At 45.3% G+C, this 21256-nt stretch overlaps 1 protein-coding gene across 2 annotated transcripts in view; it reads left to right on the top strand.

The window, feature by feature from the left end:
• Nucleotides 1–20239, top strand: part of ASNS (asparagine synthetase (glutamine-hydrolyzing)) — a 106203-nt gene extending 85964 nt beyond the window's left edge. For both annotated transcript variants that reach the window (XM_068235066.1, XM_068235064.1), the window contains exons 11-12: nt 7116–7271; nt 19820–20239. In XM_068235066.1, the coding sequence (XP_068091167.1) occupies nt 7116–7271; nt 19820–20029 (366 nt within the window). In that variant the 3' untranslated portion in view covers nt 20030–20239. The remainder of the gene's footprint in view (nt 1–7115; nt 7272–19819) is intronic.
• Nucleotides 20240–21256: the final 1017 nt, after the last annotated feature.

Raw genomic sequence — 21256 nt, 5'->3', positions numbered from 1 at the left:
TGAAACAAATCTGATTCACTGTTTGTGGCTCTGTCCCCTTTTCTGAATTTGAACCCCAGTGACCCAATGACCAACTGTACCAGGTTTGAGGCTTGTGCCATTAACAGTGCAAGAATGGCAGCAATTTTAATATTCTCCTTGAAAAGTGACATGTCATTTTTGATTGGCATTTTTAGGCTCCACACACTTTTCTGAATATTAATCCCAGTCACCCAGTAACCAGCTGTGCAAAGTTTGAGAACCCTGCCATTAACAGTGAAGAAGGGCTGCAGTTTACAATTTCCCAGAAAAATCTGTTTTTAACTCCACCCACTTTTTGTAACCTGGACACACAGTCACTACTCAATGACCAAGTTTGTGAGCTTTTGGGTTCCTGGCATCAAAATTGTGCTAATGGAAGCAGTTTATACAGCAAATAAATCTGGCTGTTTTTGGCTCCGCCCCTTTTCTGAATTTGAACCCCAGACACTTAACGACCGACTGCAGCAGGTTTGAGGCCTCTGCTATTAACAGTGTGAGAATGGCTGCAGTTTCAATATTCCCCTTGAAAATCAATAGGTGCATTTTGATTGGCTCTTGTAGGCTCCACCTACTTTTCCGAATAAATCCTAGTCACCCAGTGACCAACTGTGTGAAGTTTGAGAACCCTGCCATTAACAGTGTAAGAAAAGCTGCAGTTTATATTTTCCCATGTAAAAAGTTAGTTGTTTTTGGCTCCGCCCACTATTTCTAATCTTGACATGCAGTCACTTAATGACCAACTTTATGAGCTTTGGTGTCCTTGGCATCAATAAGTTGCATTTTACCACTGAAATTAAACAAATCTGATTGGCTGTTTTTGGCCCGCTTCCTTCAGAATTTAAACCCCAGTCTCCCAGTGACTGACTGTAGCAGATTTTAGGCCTCTGCCATTAAGAGTGCATGAATGGCAGCAATGTAAATATTCCCCTTGAAAATCAAAAGGTGAATTTTGATTGGCTGCTGTAGGCTCCACCCACTTTTCTGAATATTAGTCCCAGTCACCCAGTGGCCAACCGTGTCACGTTTGAGAACCCTGCCAATAACAGAATGGCTGAAATCAATCTAACAAATCTGATTGGCTGTTTGTGGCTCCATCCCTTTAGTGAATTTGGACCCCAGTTACCCAGTGACTGACTGTATCAAGTTTGAGGCCTCTGACACTAACATTGTAAAAATGGTAGCAGTGTGAATATTCCCCTTGAAAATCAATAGGTACATTTTGATTGGCTGTTGTAGGCTCAACCCACATTTCTGAATATTCATCCCAGTCACCCAGTGGCCAATTGTGTAAAGTTTGGGAACCCTGCCATGTTAAAAATGTAGTTGTTGGCACCGCCCACTTTTTCAAACCTTGACATACAGTCACTCAATTATCAAGTTTATCAGCTTTGGGGTCCTTGGTATCAATACTTTGTATATTCCCATTGAAAAATAAACAAATCTGGCTGTTTGTGGCTCCGCCCCCTTTCTGAATTTGGACCCTAATCACCCAGTGACCAACTGTACCAGGTTTGAGGAGTCTGCTTTTAACAGTATAAGAGAATGGTAGCAGATGAAATATTCCCTTTGAAAATCAAAAGGTGAATTTTTATTGGCTGTTGTAGGCTCCACCCACCTTCCAAAATCTTAATCTCAGTCACCCAATAACCAACTGTGCAAAGTTTGAGAACCCTGCCATTAACGGTGTAAGAATGGCTGCAGTTTATATTTTCCCAGTAAAAGTTGTTTTGGCTCCGCCCACTTTTTGTAACATTGACACACAGTCACTCAATGGCCAAGTGTGTGAGCTTTCAGGTTCCTGGCATCAAAAATGTGTGAATGGAAGCAGTTTATCCACCAAGGAAATCTGATTGGCTGTATGTGGCCCCACCCCTTTAGTGAATTTGGACCCCAGTCACCCAATGACCGACTGTAGCAAGTTTGAAGCCTCTGCCATTAAAAGTGTAAGAATAGCAGCAGTTTAAATATTCCCCTTGAAAATCAATAGGTGAATTTTGATTGGCTGTTGTAGGCTCCACCCATTTTCTTGAATCTTAATCGCATTCACCCAGTGACCAAATGTGCCAAGTTTGAGAACCCTGCGATTAACAGTGTAAGAATGGCTGCAGTTTACATTTTCCCATTTAAAATGAACGGCTGAAATTTGATTGGCTGTTTTATGCCCCGCCCACTTTTCCTGGATTTGTAACCTCGGTCACCAAGTGACCAACTGTGCCAAGTGTGGGGACTCTGGCTTGATTACTGTGAGAATGGCAGCCTTTTAAATTTTTTCCATTGACTTGAATGGATGAAATCTGATTTGCTGTTTGTAGCTCCGCCCAGGTGTGCAGGGGGGCCGCGAGACCCCCAGAACATATCATCCCAGGTAGTAAGGGATCTGTGTACCAAGTTTCGTTCAAATCGGTCAAGCCGTTTTCGAGTGATCGCGGCACATACACACACACACACACACACACACACACACACACACACACACACACACACACACACACACACACACACACACACACACACACACACACACACACACACACACACACACACACACACACACACACACACACACACACACACACACACACACACACACACACACACACACACGATTTTATATATATAGATTCTAGGTTCTTCAAAGTAGCCACCTTTTGCTTTGATTACTGCTTTGCACACTCTTTGCATTCTCTTGATGAGCTTCAAGAGGTAGTCACCTGACATGGTTTTCACTTCACAGGTGGGCCCTGTCAGGTTTAATAAGTGGAATTTCTTGCCTTATAAATGGGGTTGAGACCATCAGTTGCGTTGTGGAGAAGTCAGGGGGATACACAGCTGATAGTCCTACTGAATAGACTGTTAAAATTTGTATTATGGCAAGAAAAAAGCAGCTAAGTAAAGAAAAACGAGTGGCCATCATTACTTCAAGAAGTGAAGGTCAGTCCGTCCCAAAAATTGGGAAAACTTTGAAAGTGTCCCCAAGTGCAGTCTCAAAAACCATGAAACGCTACAAAGAAACTGGCTCACATGCGGACCGCCCCAGGAAAGGAAGACCAAGAGTCACCTCTGCTGCGGAGGATAAGTTCATCCGAGTCACCAGCCTCAGAAATCACAGGTTAACAGCAGCTCAGATTAGAGACCAGGTCAATGCCACACAGAGTTCTAGCAGCAGACACATCTCTAGAACAACTGTTAAGAGGAGACTGTGTGAATCAGGCCTTCATGGTAGAATATCTGCTAGGAAACCACTGCTAAGGACAGGCAACAAGCAGAAGAGACTTGCTTGGGCTAAAGAACACAAGGAATGGACATTAGACCAGTGGAAATCTGTGCTTTGGTCTGATGAGTCCAAATTTGAGATTTTTGGTTCCAACCACCGTGTCTTTGTGCAATGCAGAAAAGGTGAGCGGATGGACTCTACATGCCTGGTTCCCACCATGAAGCATGGAGGAGGAGGTGTGATGGTGTGGGGGTGCTTTGCTGGTGACACGGTTGGGGATTTATTCAAAATTGAAGGCATACTGAACCAGCATGGCTACCACAGCATCTTGCAGCGGCATGCTATTCCATCAGGTTTGCGTTTAGTTGGACCATCATTTATTTTTCAACAGGACAATGACCCCAAACACACCTCCAGGCTGTGTAAGGGCTATTTGACCAGGAAGGAGAGTGATGGGGTGCTGCGCCAGATGACCTCTAAACCCAATCGAGATTGGCCTCTGAACCCAATCGAGATGGTTTGGGGTGAGCAGAGTGAAGGCAAAAGGGCCAACAAGTGCTAAGCATCTCTGGGAACTCCTTTAAGACTGTTGGAAGACCATTTCAGGTGACTACCTCTTGAAGCTCATCGAGAGAATGTCAAGAGTGTGCAAAGCAGTAATCAAAGCAAAAGGTGGCTACTTTGAAGAACCTAGAATATGACATATTTTCAGTTGTTTCACACTTTTTGGTTATGTACTATACTTCCACATGTGGTAATTCATAGTTTGGATGCCTTCAATGTGAATCTACAATGTTCATAGTCATGAAAATAAAGAAAACTCTTTGAATGAGAAGGTGTGTCCAAACTTTTGGTCTGTACTGTAAATTCAGAGTAAGTCCAAATGCACACAACCTGTTAAGCCCGGTAAACACATCCAGCTTTGATTGGCCAATCACTGACTAATTTTACCACCTTCATGTAGTATGAAGATTTACCTACACAATCTGCTCATAGTATTCAATATCTGTTGACCCTCCTACTGCATGGAGGTGGTAGAATCGGCCAATCATTAGCCAATCACAACTGGATGAGTATACCAGCCTTTAGTTGTTTTACTACCATCCACCCAGCCACAATCCTCCAGTCTAATGACAATCGTGGAATCTTCCCTGTAAATCGGATAAGCTGCATTTCCTGATGTTGGTGTATGATTTTCTCTCTTATGGTTTTCTTTAGTTTAGAGTTCTTATGCTGGGAATACACGGCTGGATTCTGAGCTGATAAGATGGCTCGATAGATCATTTTCGACACGTCCGATCACCGTTTGAATGTTTTGCCGCTCGATTCATCATTGAAGTGAATTGAAAAAAGATAACAAAAACAAGCGGAAGATAAGAGAATTGATCGGGCAAAATGATTGGGCAAAGAATCGAGCGCCAGAATCGACTCGTGTATTCCCAGCATAACTTGTTATACTGGGCGCCTGTCTGCGTGTACAGGTCACACAGCTACATCAAGATAGACAGGTCGAATCGATTACTTCTGACAGGTCCGATCTGATTTCAGATAGTTTTCTGATTGATATTGTATAGAAGTGATCAGAAAATGGATCAGTAAAATTATGATAAATATTTGTCGGTTGCTATGGGCAACAACACTACACCTTTGTTCGGCACCCTATCACAGGAAGTGTGATAACTCGACACTCATCACAGCAAACAGCATAGAAGATAGAACTTCTTAGACGTCGTCAAAGGTTCTGGAGTTTATTTGTAAAACAAATATACAGATGTGTTCATCAGCAATCTTAAGGCTGCTTACACACCAAGACGTTACAGGCGCACGTTAGTGCGCCTGTAACGCTCCCCCAACGCACAGCAATGTAACACAAGTGGGCTGTTCACACAGCCCACGTTGCGTTACATGTAACGCTGCACGTTCTGTGCAAAGTGCAGCATGCTACGGCGTTGGAGCGGCTATAGCCGCGTTAGACTGTTTGCACATGCGCAGTGGGGGGCGGAGAGGAGGCGGGGAGATGCCGCTACAGTAGCCGCGCACATGGCTACTTAATATTCACTTCACTGGCGGGCGCTGATTGGCCGGCGGGACCACGTGATGCGGAGTGTCTCGCTCCGCATCACGTGGTCCCGCTGGCCAATCAGCGCCACTCTGGGAGACATTATAGGAATCGAGCCGCCTAACGCGGCTCACTCTACCGTCGGCTCTTGCAGCACCATACATTGTGTTAGGTGCACGCTATGCGACCTTAACGTGCCACCTAATGCAACGTCTTGGTGTGCAAGAAGCCTAAATCTTCGTTACATGTTACCTCGGCCAAGCAAACGTTCTGTAGAATCGTATGCGTTCCATGCAGACTTGATCTATCCCTAGTGACTAGACCAGGCTTTCTCTTTGTTACATCTATGCTAGTTGCACTTCAGCCTATATACAGCATACAGATAATGTAGAAGGAAAGTAGGAACAGAAGTGAGAAGTAAAGTCATAAGTGAGAAGTCCCCCCGAGTGCCCATGTTGGCCATGTTGGCTATTCTTATACTAGCCTCTAAAGAGTTAAATGTGACATCATCCAGTCCCAATCGCATGTAATTGGCGGATAATAGCATGTGATTGATGACCCTATCGGCGCCTGCTCCGATGGGACAAGCCAAATATGGTGTTTCCTCTACTTGTACCCAGAAATTAGGTAAAATGTTCCCTGACTATTGTTTACCTTTAGGAAATATGAAAACACTTGATGTTTACAGCAAAGGCTGCCTGGGTGTCTGTACATGTCTGTATATCGTGGCTGATTAGCACTCTGGCCTTGTGTAGTCAGAAGCACAATGTTCTCCAGGGTTCTCCAGTGCTCTGGGGACCTTTAGTTCTAGAAATCCTCCTTAACCACTTGATGACCAGGGTAATTTCCAGTAATCGGTGCTGCGTGGGCTCTACAGCCCGCAGCACCGATCAGGAGTGCAGCAGGGCGATCAGACTACCCCCCTTTTTTCCCCACTAGGGGGATGTCCTGCTGGGGGGGTCTGATCGCCGCCGGCTGCTTGCGCTTGCGGGGGGGGCTCTTCAAAGCCCCCCTCCGCAGCGCTTCCTGGCCTCCTTCCCCTTCCCTCCCTCTCCCTCCCCCTGTGAGCGGAGTTCCGTCCTGCGCCTGATAGGATAGGCTTCTGCCTATCAGATGCTGGCGATCCCCGGCCAATCAGAGGCCGGGGATCGCCGATCGGCAGCAGCGCCGTGTGATGTAAACAGCGGGGATTTCTTTCCCGCGTGTTTACATTTTGCCGGCGAGCCGCGATCGGTGGCTCTCCGGCTGTTCACGGAGACACCCTCCGTGAACTGACATGGAAAGGCTGCTCGATCGAGCGGCCGTTTCCATGGTAACCCGCAGACGACCAGTTTACGCCAATCGGCGTTAGCTGGTCGTCAAGAGGTTAAAGGGAGACTCTCTGCAAATCAAGTCTTTTAACTAACCTCAGTAACCGAGGCCTAGGAATTCAAGCATATCATACTTTAATTCGAACAAAAATGATTGGAAATCAGTTCGGACCTGTCGGAAATAATCGATTCGACCCATGTTTGGAAATTGCATGGTGTGTGGCACGCATTATGTTGTAATGAAGGCAGCTTCATTGCTGGGCTTGTATTCATATCCAGTCCTGATGATTATCTGGCAGGGGCTATGTGTATCGTGTAGGGGAGACAAGGCATCCCCCCGGGCCCCTTGTGCTGTGGCCTTTAGTCTTGTCTTCCCCCAGCCCTGGAGGAAGTGCCATGGTGGATCTGTATATGAGGGAAATTTGTATATATATTACAGGAATGTCCCCCCTCCCCCCTTCTCTTGCTGAAATGGATAGTTCCGCACATTATGATTATTCTGCATTGACAGAACGGTGTGGAGAAGCACCTCCTGCGAGAAGCCTTCGAGAGCTCCGACCTCCTCCCCAAAGACATTCTGTGGAGACCGAAGGAGGCGTTCAGCGACGGTCTGACCTCCGTGAAGAAGTCCTGGTTTCATATCCTGCAGGAGCACATCGAGCATCAGGTACAGATCTCCCAATCCCAGACATTCACAAACTCTCTCCGGTTTCCCAGGATCCTCTCCTCCCTCTATCAATTGTTTGCTTACAAAGCCCTACTATTCTCGAGCCTAAAAAAATACAATACGCTACATTTTTTAACACATTACACGATATAAACATCAAATTAAATTACATTTAAATTATAGGGTCTTTCCTAATCTATTTTGACCCCTAGCCACTCCCCCCCCAACCCCCCCCCCCCAATAAATAAAAAATTGATCAAACATTGGTTGGAAAAGGCAGTCCTGCTATTGGCTGAGTGTGGACAGGAGGGTGGGAGGTCGGCAGGTAATCATTTTTATACCAGGTTTGTGATAAAGTCTTATCTATATGGAAAGGGTGCAAAGTGATCACATATTCAATATCCTCCTGCTGAAATACTGATCACTCCCTGATCGAGTGTACATCTCACCGCGTGTAGTCTGCGTTCCTGCTGGGCTGCGGGCCACTGCGCATGCGCCTTCTCAATCACACTCCTGGGGCTGGAAGCATTCTGCGCATGTGCAGTACTGCTATGTGCAGCATGATCCTGGCCACAGGACAATGATTGGTGGTGCACACAGGCGTGCCCATGCATGCACATTATGCTGCAACTCAGCCCGGTCACAGACTTTATGTGGCTGACAGCAGCACCATGGAGGAAACCGGCAGGCCATCGAGGGAGCCGCAGACTAATGGGTGCAAGAAGAAGCCCCAGGTAAGTATTAAATCCTTTTGTTACAATCATCTTAAAGGACACTCGAGGTGACATGTGACATGATGAGATAGACATGGGTATGTACAGTGCCAAGCACACAAATAACTAGGCTGTGTTCCTTTTTTCCACTCTATGCCTGAAAGAGTTAAAAATCAGGTATGCAAGTGACAGTTTTTGTCTGGGTCTGGACTGGATTGAACTGTAGTGTAACCCTCACTGATAAGGAATTACAGCCATAAAACACTTTTCTGGCAGAAAAAGGCTTCTGAGAGCAGGAAGGAGATACAAAGAGTCAATACTTCATATATTTTAGTTCTAGCATACAGTGGCGTAGCTAAAGAGTTATTGGACCCTGGTGCAAATTTTACAATGGGGCCCCCCAAGCAATCTATAAATAACAATTGATACGGCGCACCAAAACCTGCCAATGGCAACTACAGTGTCAGAGGTGCAAGAAGGGGATGGGGAACAGCTTGTTAATGATTACCACTATTCAAAGTATCTATAGAAGTGATTATTACCAGCACAGAACAAATAGAGAGCTAATACTGCAGTTGAGGGAGGGCCCCTCTGGCACAAGGGCCCCAATGCGGTCGCAACCTCTGCACCCCTTTTTGCTACGCCCCTGCTGGCCTACTTCAATGAATGTGTTTTCGAGATGAGACAATGAAACGGTAAAAACCTAAAAAGTCGATTAAAAAAAACCTGTGGGATATCTAAAAAAGTTTTTAAGAGAAGGAGGATAGATATAATTGTTTATCTCATAAGTTTATTTTCACCTCGTGTTTCCTCTTTAAGTCGATTAAGTCTTGCAAAATCTAAAGCCAAACTGCAGTTCCATTTATGAAAGAAGGTATGGGAATATACAGGATATCTCCCTGAAATAGATCATACCCTCAATCCACCACCAGAGGGAGCTGTTGTACCTTGCATGTTATCTTCTCTGTTAATAGTGTAAGCCCTCAGTATAAGTTTCTTCCATTAGGACAGTGATTATAATTTGCAGCCTGCGGTGACTCAGAGCTGTGTGGCCGTCACTTCTCCTGAAATAAGCTCTTACATGTCCTCTTTGGAGAGGTTTGCCCAGTGGTGTCCTTGCAGATGATTTGCGGATGGATCAGGACGCATTAGCCCGACAGACAGGGATTCTGACGCCGCCGCGGTCCTCTCTGATGTCTCATCCACTCTGCCGGAATCTCAGATCATTTATCATCCGGAGCCCTGATTAGAGACAGACAGGAGTTTATGTTCCAGAACTATTTATATTGTCAGCATGAGAGAGAGCGATCTGCCAATCATTATCTGTCATAGAGGGACAGCATGTGACGGCTATCAGCCTCTGTCTGTACCACGAGCACCACCCTGGCCAGCGGGATAGCCTGACCTGTGTATTAAAGGATACCCGAACTGACATGTGACATGATGAGATAGAGATGTGTATGTACAGTGCCCAGCTCACATAACTATACTGTGTTCCTTTTTTTCTTTCTCTGTCTGAAAGAGTTAAATATCAGGTATGTAAGTGGCTGACTCAGTCCTGACTCAGACAGGAAGTGACTACAGTGTGACCCTCACTGATAAGAAAGTCCCCTTTTTATCTTTTTCCTGCTCTCAGAAGCCATTTCTGCTAGGAAAGTATTTTATAGTTGGAATTTCTTATTACTAAGGGTCACATTGTAGTCACTTCCTGTCTGAGTCAGAGGACAGAGGATCCACCGGGCACCCGGAGAGGAGAGGGAAGGCTCATTAGGACCGAGCCTTCCCTCTCCTTAGGTGAGTATCTGATTTTTTTGTTTTTAAAACAGTACCCATTCACTTTAACTGTGGTAAAAAAAAAAGTTTCACTTATCTGGGGCTTTCCTAAGCCTCCTGCAGCCGACCTGTGCCGCGCAGCTCCTCCAGTGTCCTCCGGTCCCCCGCCGCCGCTTAGTTTCCTTTTTTCGGCCGTCTGCCAGTCGTCCTCCTGCAACACGTCCTATTCTTCCGCATTCCCCGACGTAAAGTGCCGTAAAGCACGTCACTAGGATGCACTTTACGGCGGGGCATGCGTTCCATGGACGCGCTTTACGGCACTTTACGTCGGGGAATGCGGAAGAATAGGACGCATTGCAGGAGGACGACTGGCAGTTGGCCGAAAACGAAACTAAGCGGCGGCGGGGGACCGGAGGACACTGGAGGAGCTGCGCGGGCACAGGACGGCTGCAGGAGGCTTGGAAAAGCCCCAGGTAAGTGAAACTTTTTTTTTACCACGGTTAAGGTTCCCTTTAAGGGAGAGGTCAGGGATCTGGAAGCGTTGTGGGCCGGGCATAGCTCGGGGGCATGGAGGCAACTGCCCCCCTTCCCTCAATGGATGCGCCAGCCCTGTATATGGGCCCCTAAGAGTGGGTGGCAGTGCCAATGACGATCCGTCTGTCATCTCCTGGCTGATTTCCGCGGTGCCAGCCAGGCCGGTGGTGATTATATCACAATACAGATGAGAGGCGATGAGATGAATATTTTAGCAGTGTCGTTAGCAGTGGAGGGTTCGGGAGGCGTGAGATGTTTTTCAGATTTTGCTAATGCTTTGATGTGGAGGGTGATGGATAGAGAGGGATGAGGAGTGACTCATAGGCCGTGGGTTTGTAGTGAGGGTGAGACAGAAGCTACGCTGATCACTGTAAGTGCTCTTCTATTCAAGTGTTAGCGGTGGGTGTAACGAACCACCAGAAATACACATTCAGCTGGATTACAAAGGAACGCAGAAGTTTTTGTAATATTCTTCATGTAGTCTACTAGAAAAGTTGTGCGCTTAGCATAGCTGAGGTCACGTGGGGTAATATTCACAGGAACAATATAAGAGTGGACAGAGGCGCCAGCAGGATAAAAGGTACTAAAAAGTGTAAAATCCCTCAGGAGGTGGGCGGTGGACTCGCCTCCTTGAAGTAGACAAGATACTGTCAGCTTTTTAACAACAACAGGTTTATTTATATACTCCAGACAACCATGCAACGCGTTTCGCAGGTATATTCCTACTTCCTCAGGCAATAACAAATAGGAGTACACACAGTACAGTCTCAAGGTCACGATAAGCGCCTCTGTCATACATACATTCACAGGAACAAAGATGAGGTGTTGGGTGCTCTAGCTGGTAGAGAAAGAGTGAAGTGTTGGTGTTAGGGCTGTGGAGTCGGTACAAAAATCAACCACCGACTGACTCCAGGTACCCAAAATTATTCAATTTCTAGGTATCCAAAATTGCTCCAAATCCAGATAACCAAAATTGTTCTGACTCCAGGTGCCCAAAATTGGTCCAACTCCGCTGACTCAGACTCCTTAGTCTAATACAGGGGTCTCAAACTCAATTTACCTGGGGGGCCGCAGGAGGCAAAGTCAGGATGAGGCTGGGCCGCATAAGGAATTTCACAATCGCGGCGCATCACCGCCTCTGCCCGCCCCTCTCACTCTTCCTTCACAGAGAGGGGCGGGGAGAGGCGGCGATCCATGCGGCGATTGACATCAGGAGGGGCAGAGCTGAAGCTGAAAGCTCTGCCCCTTCCAGGAAATGCAGGCGGTTTGCCCCCCGGGCGATTTGAGGGCTCTGCAGCCCTCGTTTAGCGGCGGGGATGCGTCGGATTACTTGGGAGCACTGAAGCGAACTATAAAGAAGCTTTAGCCGGCGAGGGCCACAAAATATTGTATCGAGGGCCGCAAATGGCCCGCGGGCCGCGAGTTTGAGACCCCTGGTCTAATACTTACCAGGGCGGTATAGTTGGTACAAAAATCATCCAACCCCAACTCCTCAGTTTATGAAACCACGACTCAGACTACAGATACCCAAAAATTGCTCCCACTCCTCAACTCCGACTCCACGGCCCTGGTTGGTGGGCCCTGGAGTGGGCAGAGGAGAGATGAAGTCTTCTTCGGGTATCAATGCTCTCTGGTTTTGTGGCCAGAGGAGGTGTAAAGTGCTGTGAAGGTGTTAAGAAAATTGTTGGCCAGATACAGGAAAGTAATTTGTAAGTAGCTGGACATAAGAGACAGGGAGGAAGATCTAGAACGGGGTGGATCAAGGTAATCCGTTGCCAGACAAAAAAAAATAGAAGCCAATAGTGAAAATGCAAAAACACCAGGATATACGAGGTAAAGAGTCATTCACATATTTCTGGTTGCAATGAACATGCAACACCAATAGGGCTTACGGAGGGCGCCTACCTCCATTCGGGCTTGCGATGGTCTTCAAAGGTGGCACTTCTGGTAGGTCCTGCGAACAACAGCAATTCTAAAAATTCACTGAGGGGCTAGAGTCTGACTATTCTCATTTTTGGGGGTTGTTATTGACCTGAGGAAGCTGGAAGTGACCCCGAAACGTGTTGTCTGACCCTACTGTGTGCAATAAACTCTTGAATTGATACTGCGTTATATTGGCTACTGAATAGCTACAGGAGAGGTAAGCCAACTCCTCCTTTTTAAACAGTTTTTAATTATTTTAAGCTCGTTTAAAAACGGGCTCTAGGTCTGTCACCGCCAACACAGCTTCTGAATAGAGCCAGTCAGAGTGACACCCTGCTGAGTCTGCCCACTTGTGACTTGTGTTTTTGAAGCGAGAAAATGTGTCGCTATCGTGTCCCCTCGCACTCAAGTTCTTCCACTATGACAAATTGTCTCAGCATACTCGAGTCTAAACTCCTCTTTAGAGAGAGCCAATGAGATGGTAATGATTCTGACTTATTTGCAAATTTTATGCAAATTATCCTACTAATATAATAAATGGGAAAGTTCGGATGTTTAGATGTTTGGATGTTTGTTACTCGATCACGCAAAAATGGCTGAACGGATTTGAATGAAATTTGGCACACATATAGTACATTACCTGGAATAAAGTATAGGATACTTTGTATTCCCATAGCCAAAAAGGGGGCGGAGACAAATACAAATTTCACTGGGAAAATGAAAACTGCAGCCATTCTTACACTGTTAATGGCAGGGTTCTCAAACTTTGCACAGTTGGTCACTGGGTGACTGGGATTCATATTCAGAAAAGTGGGTGGAGTCTATAAAAGCCAATCAAGATTAACCTATTGATTTTCAAGGGGAATATTTACATTGCTGCCATTCTTGCACTGTTAATGGCACAAGCCTCAAACCTGGTACAGTTGTTCATTGGGTGACTGGGGTTCAATTTCAGAAAGGGGGTGGAGCCACAAACAGCCAATTAGATTTGTTATATTCCAATGCAAATTATTGATGCCAAACACCGCAAAGATCACAAACTTGGTAATTGAGTAATTGATTAATTGTGCGTTAGGATTAGAAAAGTGGGCACAGCCAACACCAGCCAAATACATAAGCGGGCAACGCCGGGTCATAAGTGGGTGGAGACAAATACAAATCTTACTGGGAAAATGTAAACAGCAGCCATTCTTACACTGGTTGGGTTCTCAAACTTTGCACAGTTGGTTACTGGGTGACTGGGGTTAATATTCAGAAAAGTGGGTGGAGCCTAAAAAAGGCAATCAAAAATTACCTATTGATTTTCTTAGGGGAATATTTAATTGCTGCCATTCTTGCACTGTTAATGGCACAAGCCTCAAACCTGGTACAGTTGATCATTGCGTGACTGGGGTTTACATTTATAAAACGGGGTGGAGCCACACACAGCCAATATGATTTGTTTCATTTTAATGCAGATTATTGATGCCAAAGACCGCAAAGCTCACAAACTTGGTCATTGAGTAATTGACTAATTGTGTGTTAGGGTCAGGAAAAGTGGGCACAGCCAACACCTGCAAAATACATAATCGGGCAATGCCGGGTCATCAGTAGGCGGAGACAAATGCAAATTTCACTGAGAAAATGTAAACTGCAGCAATTCTTACACTTTTAATAGTAGGGATCTCAAACTTTGCATAATTGGTCACTGGGTGACTGGGATTAATATTCAGAGAAGTGGGTGGAGCCTACAAAAGCCAATCAAAATTCACCTATTGATTTTCAAGGGGAATATGCAATTGCTACCATTCTTGCACTGTTAATGGCACAAGCCTTAAACCTGGTACAGTTGGTCATTGGGTGACTGGGGTTCAAATTCAGACAAAGGGGTGGAGCCACAAACAGCCAATCAGATTTGTTTAATCTCAATGCAAATTATTGATGCCAAAGACCGCAAAGCTCACAAACTTGGTTATTGAGTAATTGTGTGTTATGGTTAAAAATAGTAGGCGGAGCCAACAGCAGCCAAATACATACCTGAACAATGTTTGGAAATCAGTGGTTGGAGAAAAATACTAATTTCATTGCGGAAATGTAAACTGCAGTCATTCTTACACTGTTAATGGTAGGGTTTTTAAACTTTGCACAGTTGGTCACTGGGTGACTGGGATTAATACTCAGAAAAGTGGGTGGAGCCTACAAAAGCCAATCAAAATCCACCTATTGATTTTTAAGGGGAATATTTAATTGCTGCTATTCTTGCACTGTTAATCACCTGTTCCTGGTACAGTTGGCCATTGGGTGATAGGGGTTCAAATTCAGAAAAGGGGTGGAGCCACATCCAATCAGATTAATTTTATTTCATTGCAAATTATTGATGCCAAAGACCGCAAAGCTCACATACTTGGTCATTAACCTATTTTGGTTCCTGGACGTAGAAACTACGTCCAGGAACCATGCGCGCTCCCTCCCGGACGCGGATTCGGTAGCCAGGGAATCAATGTATCGGGCTATGGTGCCCGATCACTGATTCCTCTGATTCCTCTCCCCCGCTGAAAAAGCGACAGCTTCTCTCGGAAGCTGCGCCTTTTCTGGCCGCTCCCTGCCCGATGCGTCACTCTAAGCGTTTGTTACGCTTAGAGTGACGTCATGTGAACAAACTCATGGCCGCCATCTTGTGGCCAAAAAGTAATACTACACCTGAAAAAAAAAAAAAGAATTAACACACATTTACATTATAAATCTATTGTTTACCTCCCACCCTCCCAAAACTACCCAAATAAAATGTTTACTATGAAAAAACAACAACATTACAGTAAAAAAAAACAAAAAAAAAACATGTAAATATTTACCTAAGGGTCTAAACTTTTTAAATATCAATGTAAAGATGAAATATTTCTATATTTTTTTTATTTTAAACTTGTTAATAGTGATAGATGCAAAATGGAAAAAATGCACCTTTATTTCCAAATAAAATATTGTCGCCATACATTGTGATAGGGACATAATTTTAACGGTGTAATAACCGGGACATATGGGCAAATACAATACGTGAGTTTTAATTATGTAGGCATGTATCATTTTAAAACTATAATGGCTGAAAACTGAGAAATAATGAATTTTTCCATTTTTTTCTTATTCTTCCTGTTAAAATGCGTTTACAGTAAAGTGGCTCTTAGCAAAATGTACCCCCCAAAGAAAGCCTAATTGGTGGCAGAAAAAACAAGATATAGATCAGTTCATTGTGATAAGTAGTGAAAACCACGGAATCTGAATGGGTTAAGTAATTGTGTGTTAGGGTTAGGAAAAGTGGGCAGAGCCAACACTAGCCAATTACATACCCGGGCAACGCCGGGCGTTCAGCTAGTATTAAAATAATAATGATAATTTAAAAAAATCATTTAAGGAAAAAAAAATATAAATAGTTACCTCCTTATTATTTTTAATCTGGATGTCAGAGTATATTACTGTTGTTTTTGTAAATAAAGGCTTGTAATTATTCATAGTGTATAAAACTAAACAGAAAAAGTATACCTTTATTTCCAAAGAAAATATTAATCGCCACACATTGTACTAGGGACACAATTTAAACGTTGTGATAACCGGGACAAGTAAAACGTGTGAGTTTTATCTATCGTAGCACATTTTATTTTAAAACTATAATGGCTGAAAACTGAGAAAAAATGATATATTTTTTTAATTCTTATTATTCCCTTTAAAATGCATATGAAATAAAATAATTCTTAGCAAAGAAGTACTTCCCAAAGAAAGCCTAATTTGTGGCAAATAAAAAAAATATATACTGTATATTCCTGTGTATAAGACTACTTTTTAACCCTTGAAAATCTTCTGAAAAGTTGGGGGTCGTTTTATACGCCGGGTGTTATTAATGCCGGGTGATACGCCCTATCCTGTTACCGCCTCTCAGATCTCCCTGCTGAGGGAGCGCGATCTATTCTTCCATACCGCTCTGAATAGGTAGACAAGGAGAGCTGACCAGTCTACTTAAAGAGAAACTCCGACCAAGAATTGAACTTTATCCCAATCAGTAGCTGATACCCACTTTTACATGAAAAATATGATTTTCACAAACAGACCATCAGGGGGCGCTGTATGACTGATTTTGTGCTGAAACCCCTCCCACAAGAGGCTCTGGTACCGTACGGTACTCTGGGCAAACTGCCACAATGTAACAATGACACACACAGGAAATGGCTGTTTATAGCTGTCTGTTAAAGCCAGAACAGCTACCTAATCTGCCCACAGTAACAATGTCACCATGTAATACATGTCAGAATGTGAATCTGGGAGAGGAAAGATTTTACAATGAGCAAACTCTGACTAAATCATGTATACATAATTATTGTAAAAATTAAGCACCTTTTTATATTAAATTATTTTCACTGGAGTTCCTCTTTAAGGAGAGTTGACCAATGCAACAAGTCAATTGACTATATACTGTTATATACTGGGTAACACATACAGTACAGCACCAGTATCTGTTCATACACAGCACCAGTACATGATTTTTTTATTTTAATTTGTTGTGCGTTGGAAGAGGGGCAGTCTTATACGGCGAGAATATTCCAAACTCCTATATTTTAACTGGAAAAGTTGGGGGGTAGAGTTGGGCCGAACGGTTCGCCGGCGAACGGTTCCAGGCGAACTTTGGGGGTTCACGTTCGCCTGCATCAGGCGAACTTTTGCGGAAGTTCGATTCGCCCCATAAAGCTGTATTGAGCAAAAATTTTTGCCTCCATTTTACTGTCAACAGACATGTTATTGTGAAACACTCTGCTTAAGACCCCACCCACCTTCCCTCCAAGCTAGGTCCTTTTATACCATTTGACTCAGTTGTCTGCCTACACTAATTAGTTATGGGACAGCTGCTACACACTCTGCTAGGGAGATTTTAATTGGCCTCCCACCTCCCTCCTCCCGGAGGGAGGAGGGTCTCTTCTGCCAGGGAATTATACTATTTTAAAAACCAGTATACATCATACCATAGCTGGGAATCGAACCCAGATCTCATTGTGTGGTGGGCACGTCACCCTAAGCACTGTACCACTACAGTAGTAAGTGAAGCTTGCCTAAAATTTAACATTTATGCTCAACGCAATAGAACCATTAGGTTGCTTAAAGGAGAACTGTAGTGAGAGGTATATGGAGGCTGCCATATTGATTTCCTTTTAAGCTATACCAGTTGCCTGGCAGCCCTGCTGATCTATTTGGCTGCAGTAGTGTGAATCACACCAGAAACAAGCATGCAGCTAATCTTGTCAGATCTTACAAAAATGTCAAACACCAGATCTGCTGCATGCTTGTTCAGGGTCTAGGGCTAAAAGTATTGGAGGCAGAGGATCTGCAGGATAGCCAGGTAACTGGTATTGCTTAACCACTTGCCGACCGCACGCTTATACCGTGCGTTGCAGCAGCGCCGTAAGGCAGATCGGCGATCCCCGGCCAATCAGCGGCCGGGGATCGCCACCATGTGACAGGAGACAGCCTGTCACTGGCTGCACAGGACGGATAGCGTCCTGTGCAGCCCGGATCTCCAGGGGGGGCCAGGTAGGAGAGGGAGGGGGAGGATTTCGCCGCGGAGGGGGGCTTTGAGGTGCCCCCCCGCAACACCCGGCAGGCAGGAGCGATCAGACCCCCCCAGCACATCATCCCCCTAGTGGGGAAAAAAGGGGGGCGATCTGGTCGCTCTGCCTGCACGCTGATCTGTGCTGGGGGCTGCAGAGCCCACCCAGCACAGATCAGCTAAGACAGCGCTGGTCCTTAAGGGGGGGTAAAGGGTGGGTCCTCAAGTGGTTAAAAGGAAATCAATATGGCAGCCTCCATATACCTCTCACTACAGTTCTCCTTTAAGCAACCTAATGGTTCTATTGCATTGAGCATAAATGTTAAATTTTAGGCAAGCTTCACTTACTTCTGTAGTGGTACAGTGCTTAGGGTGACGTGCCCACCACACAGTGAGATCTGGGTTCGATTCCCAGCTATGGTATGATCTGGTGTTTGACATTTTTGTAAGATCTGACAAGATTAGCTGCATGCTTGTTTCTGGTGTGATTCACACTACTGCAGCCAAATAGATCAGCAGGGCTGCCAGGCAACTGGTATAGCTTAAAAGGAAATCAATATGGCAGCCTCCATATACCTCTCACTACAGTTCTCCTTTAAGCAACCTAATGGTTCTATTGCATTGAGCATAAATGTTAAATTTTAGGCAAGCTTCACTTACTTCTGTAGTGGTACAGTGCTTAGGGTGACGTGCCCACCACACAGTGAGATCTGGGTTCGATTCCCAGCTATGGTATGATGTATACTCATGTATGTATCCCCAGCTATGGTATGATGTATACTCATGTATGTATTCCCAGCTATGGTATGATGTATACTGGTTTTTAAAATATTATAATTCCCTGGCAGAAGAGACCCTCCTCCCTCCGGTAGGAGGGAGGAGGGAATAGGTAGAAGGGTAGAGGGGGAGGAGGAGGGGAGGAGGGGAGATAAAATCTCCCTAGCAGAGTGTGTAGCAGCTGTCCCATAACTAATTAGTGTAGGTAGGCAAATGGTATAAAGGACCTTGCTTGGAGGAGGGAGGGTCCTCCAGCAGTGATGTGTATTTCATTCAATTAGGTGTGGCTCCAGGTATTAGAGCTTTTGAAACATGTTTTCTATCATTTTTCCAGCTGATAGAATGTTTTAAAACTTTGAAAGTTCGCCTCCTCATTGAAGTCTATTGCGGTTCGCGAACTTTTTCGCGAACCGAACCTTTTGCGGAAGTTCGCGAACAGGGTTCGCGAACCTAAAATCGGAGGTTCGGCCCAACTCTATTGGGGGGTCGTCTACACCCAGTCGTCTTATACGGTAGATCATTTCGATGTGATAAGTAACAATAAAGTTATTGGCGAATGAATGGGAGGAGCGTGATGTGAAAATTGGTCTGGTTTTGTAAGGGGAAAAAGCGGAACTGAAATATAAATAAAAACAAAGAGTTTCACTTACCTGGGGCTTCTGCCAGCCCCGTGCAGCCTTCCTGTCCCACGCCAGTCCTCCACGATTCTCCGCTCTCCCGCCGGCAGCTACTTTCGGTATCGCCGACGCCGCAACTGCACCTGCACGCCCCGAGCCACGCATAGCTTATTTTGGGTTCCTGGCTGCAATAGTGACCTGTGCATCGTGTTGCCCGGGGTGCGGAGGCGCAGTTGCCGTCGACTTACAAGTCGACAGTGCGGCGATAATGAAGGTAGCTGGTGGCGGGAGAGCGGAGAATCGTGGAGGACTGGCGTGGGACAGGAAGGCTGTAAGGGGCTGGCAGAAGCCCCAGGTAAGTGAAACACTTTGTTTTTATTTTTATTTCAGTTCCGCTTTAAATGGTGAATTTTCGGGTAAACGGTACAGCAGCCAGGCCAATCAAGAATCATTTATCACACACGAGACTGATAGTTCGCTGTGTTTGTCTTGTGTATTGCTGGCCTGGACTCTCGCTGTAGGATTTTCCGCTCACGATTGGCCGGAGCGCCCTGTGGGAACGTGAAATGCTTATCTCTGAGATGTTTAATAGTCCTGGGAACGATCTGCTGTCTCATTATTATTGTTTGCTGAATGCTTTGCCCGCAGGTGGATGACCTGATGCTGGAGAAGGCTTCAGAAAAGTTCCCATTCAACCCGCCCAAAACCAAGGAGGGCTACTTCTACCGGCAGATCTTCGAGAAGTACTTCCCGGAGCGTGCCAAATGGCTGACCCACTACTGGATGCCCCGCTGGATCCACGCCACCGACCCCTCCGCCCGCACCCTGACGCACTACAAGTCCGCCGTCGAAGCCTGAAAAACGATTCAGCCCCGAGAAGACGAGGAGGAGGGAGCAGTACAGCTGATTCTTCACCTTCTGCTCTTGTACATTTTTACTCTGCAGAACAGCCGGTTCCGGCCACAGCTTGCAGCCGAGCGGAGAAACCTAATGATCTGTTTCTCCAAATTCATGTTTTGTTCTGTTCCGCCTGCAGTCTGACTCCTAATAAATTGATGTTTACCGCCAGCCTGCCTGACTGACAGGATCTGTTATTGTAGAAAATTCCTGTCCAGACGTCCCCGTGTTACGTTAAAATTCAGCAGTTTTTTTTTTTTTTTACTGAGTTTAGCCTCTAAAGTTAACTTGGATAAAATAAATGCAATCCCATGACTGATAAAAAATGTAAGTGGAGGTTACGATCTGGGAAAACCGAATGTATAAACTGAAGGCTCATACGCACAACATGAATTTTGGCTGCAATTATTTTTCCCGCGATGCACAATTTAATTTTTTTTTATGAAGAACGATCGTTTTTGTAACATCGTTTAACTAAATTTAGTTAAATGATTTGTTGAGTGGCTGCGGCGATCGCAACTGTCATGACGGATCCCATTGTGGTCTATTGTGCCGATCCCCGCAGATTCCCGCATTTATTACCGCAATCATGCAATGTCTTGTTCACGCCCGTCGTTAGTATTCATGGTGCACGATTGCGAAAGCAGTAGCTGCTTTCCGATCGGGCTCAGGCAGAAATAGCCGATCCCAATCTGGTCCACTCTACTACGCAGACGACTTGCACATGCGCAGCAGAGCGGACCTGATTGGGATCGGCTATATCCCGCTGAGCCCGATCGGAAAGCCGATACTGCGCCTGTGCAGGTTCATGGTAGGTGAATAGTGCAGGCGCTACTATACCGGCACCATGTCCGACATCCTTATCGGCTGTACTTTTGGGGGAGCCAGTTCTGGAGTCCGGAGGGTGAGGAGGATCGGGGAAGTCTCATTAGAATCCAGAGGCTTCCTCCTCCTGAGGTGAGGGGGGAGGAGGAAGGGGGTAATTCTCATTTACTTGTTAAAGTGGGAAAGTATCACCCTGGAGAAAACTCAGGACAAAAAGTGAATTGAATATGGGCCATTGTGTCAATATATTGAATTACATACGCCGTTTTCTATAACAGGATTTATGCAGGAGTAATAAGGACGGCATAATGTGGGGAGATGCAAGACCCTTTACTCCTAGGAGATAGTTTTTCATCTTATCTT

This window comes from Hyperolius riggenbachi, chromosome 5 (genome assembly GCF_040937935.1).
Source record: "Hyperolius riggenbachi isolate aHypRig1 chromosome 5, aHypRig1.pri, whole genome shotgun sequence".
Lineage (NCBI taxonomy): Eukaryota > Metazoa > Chordata > Amphibia > Anura > Hyperoliidae > Hyperolius > Hyperolius riggenbachi.
This window is presented reverse-complemented; position numbering and strand designations above follow the sequence as displayed.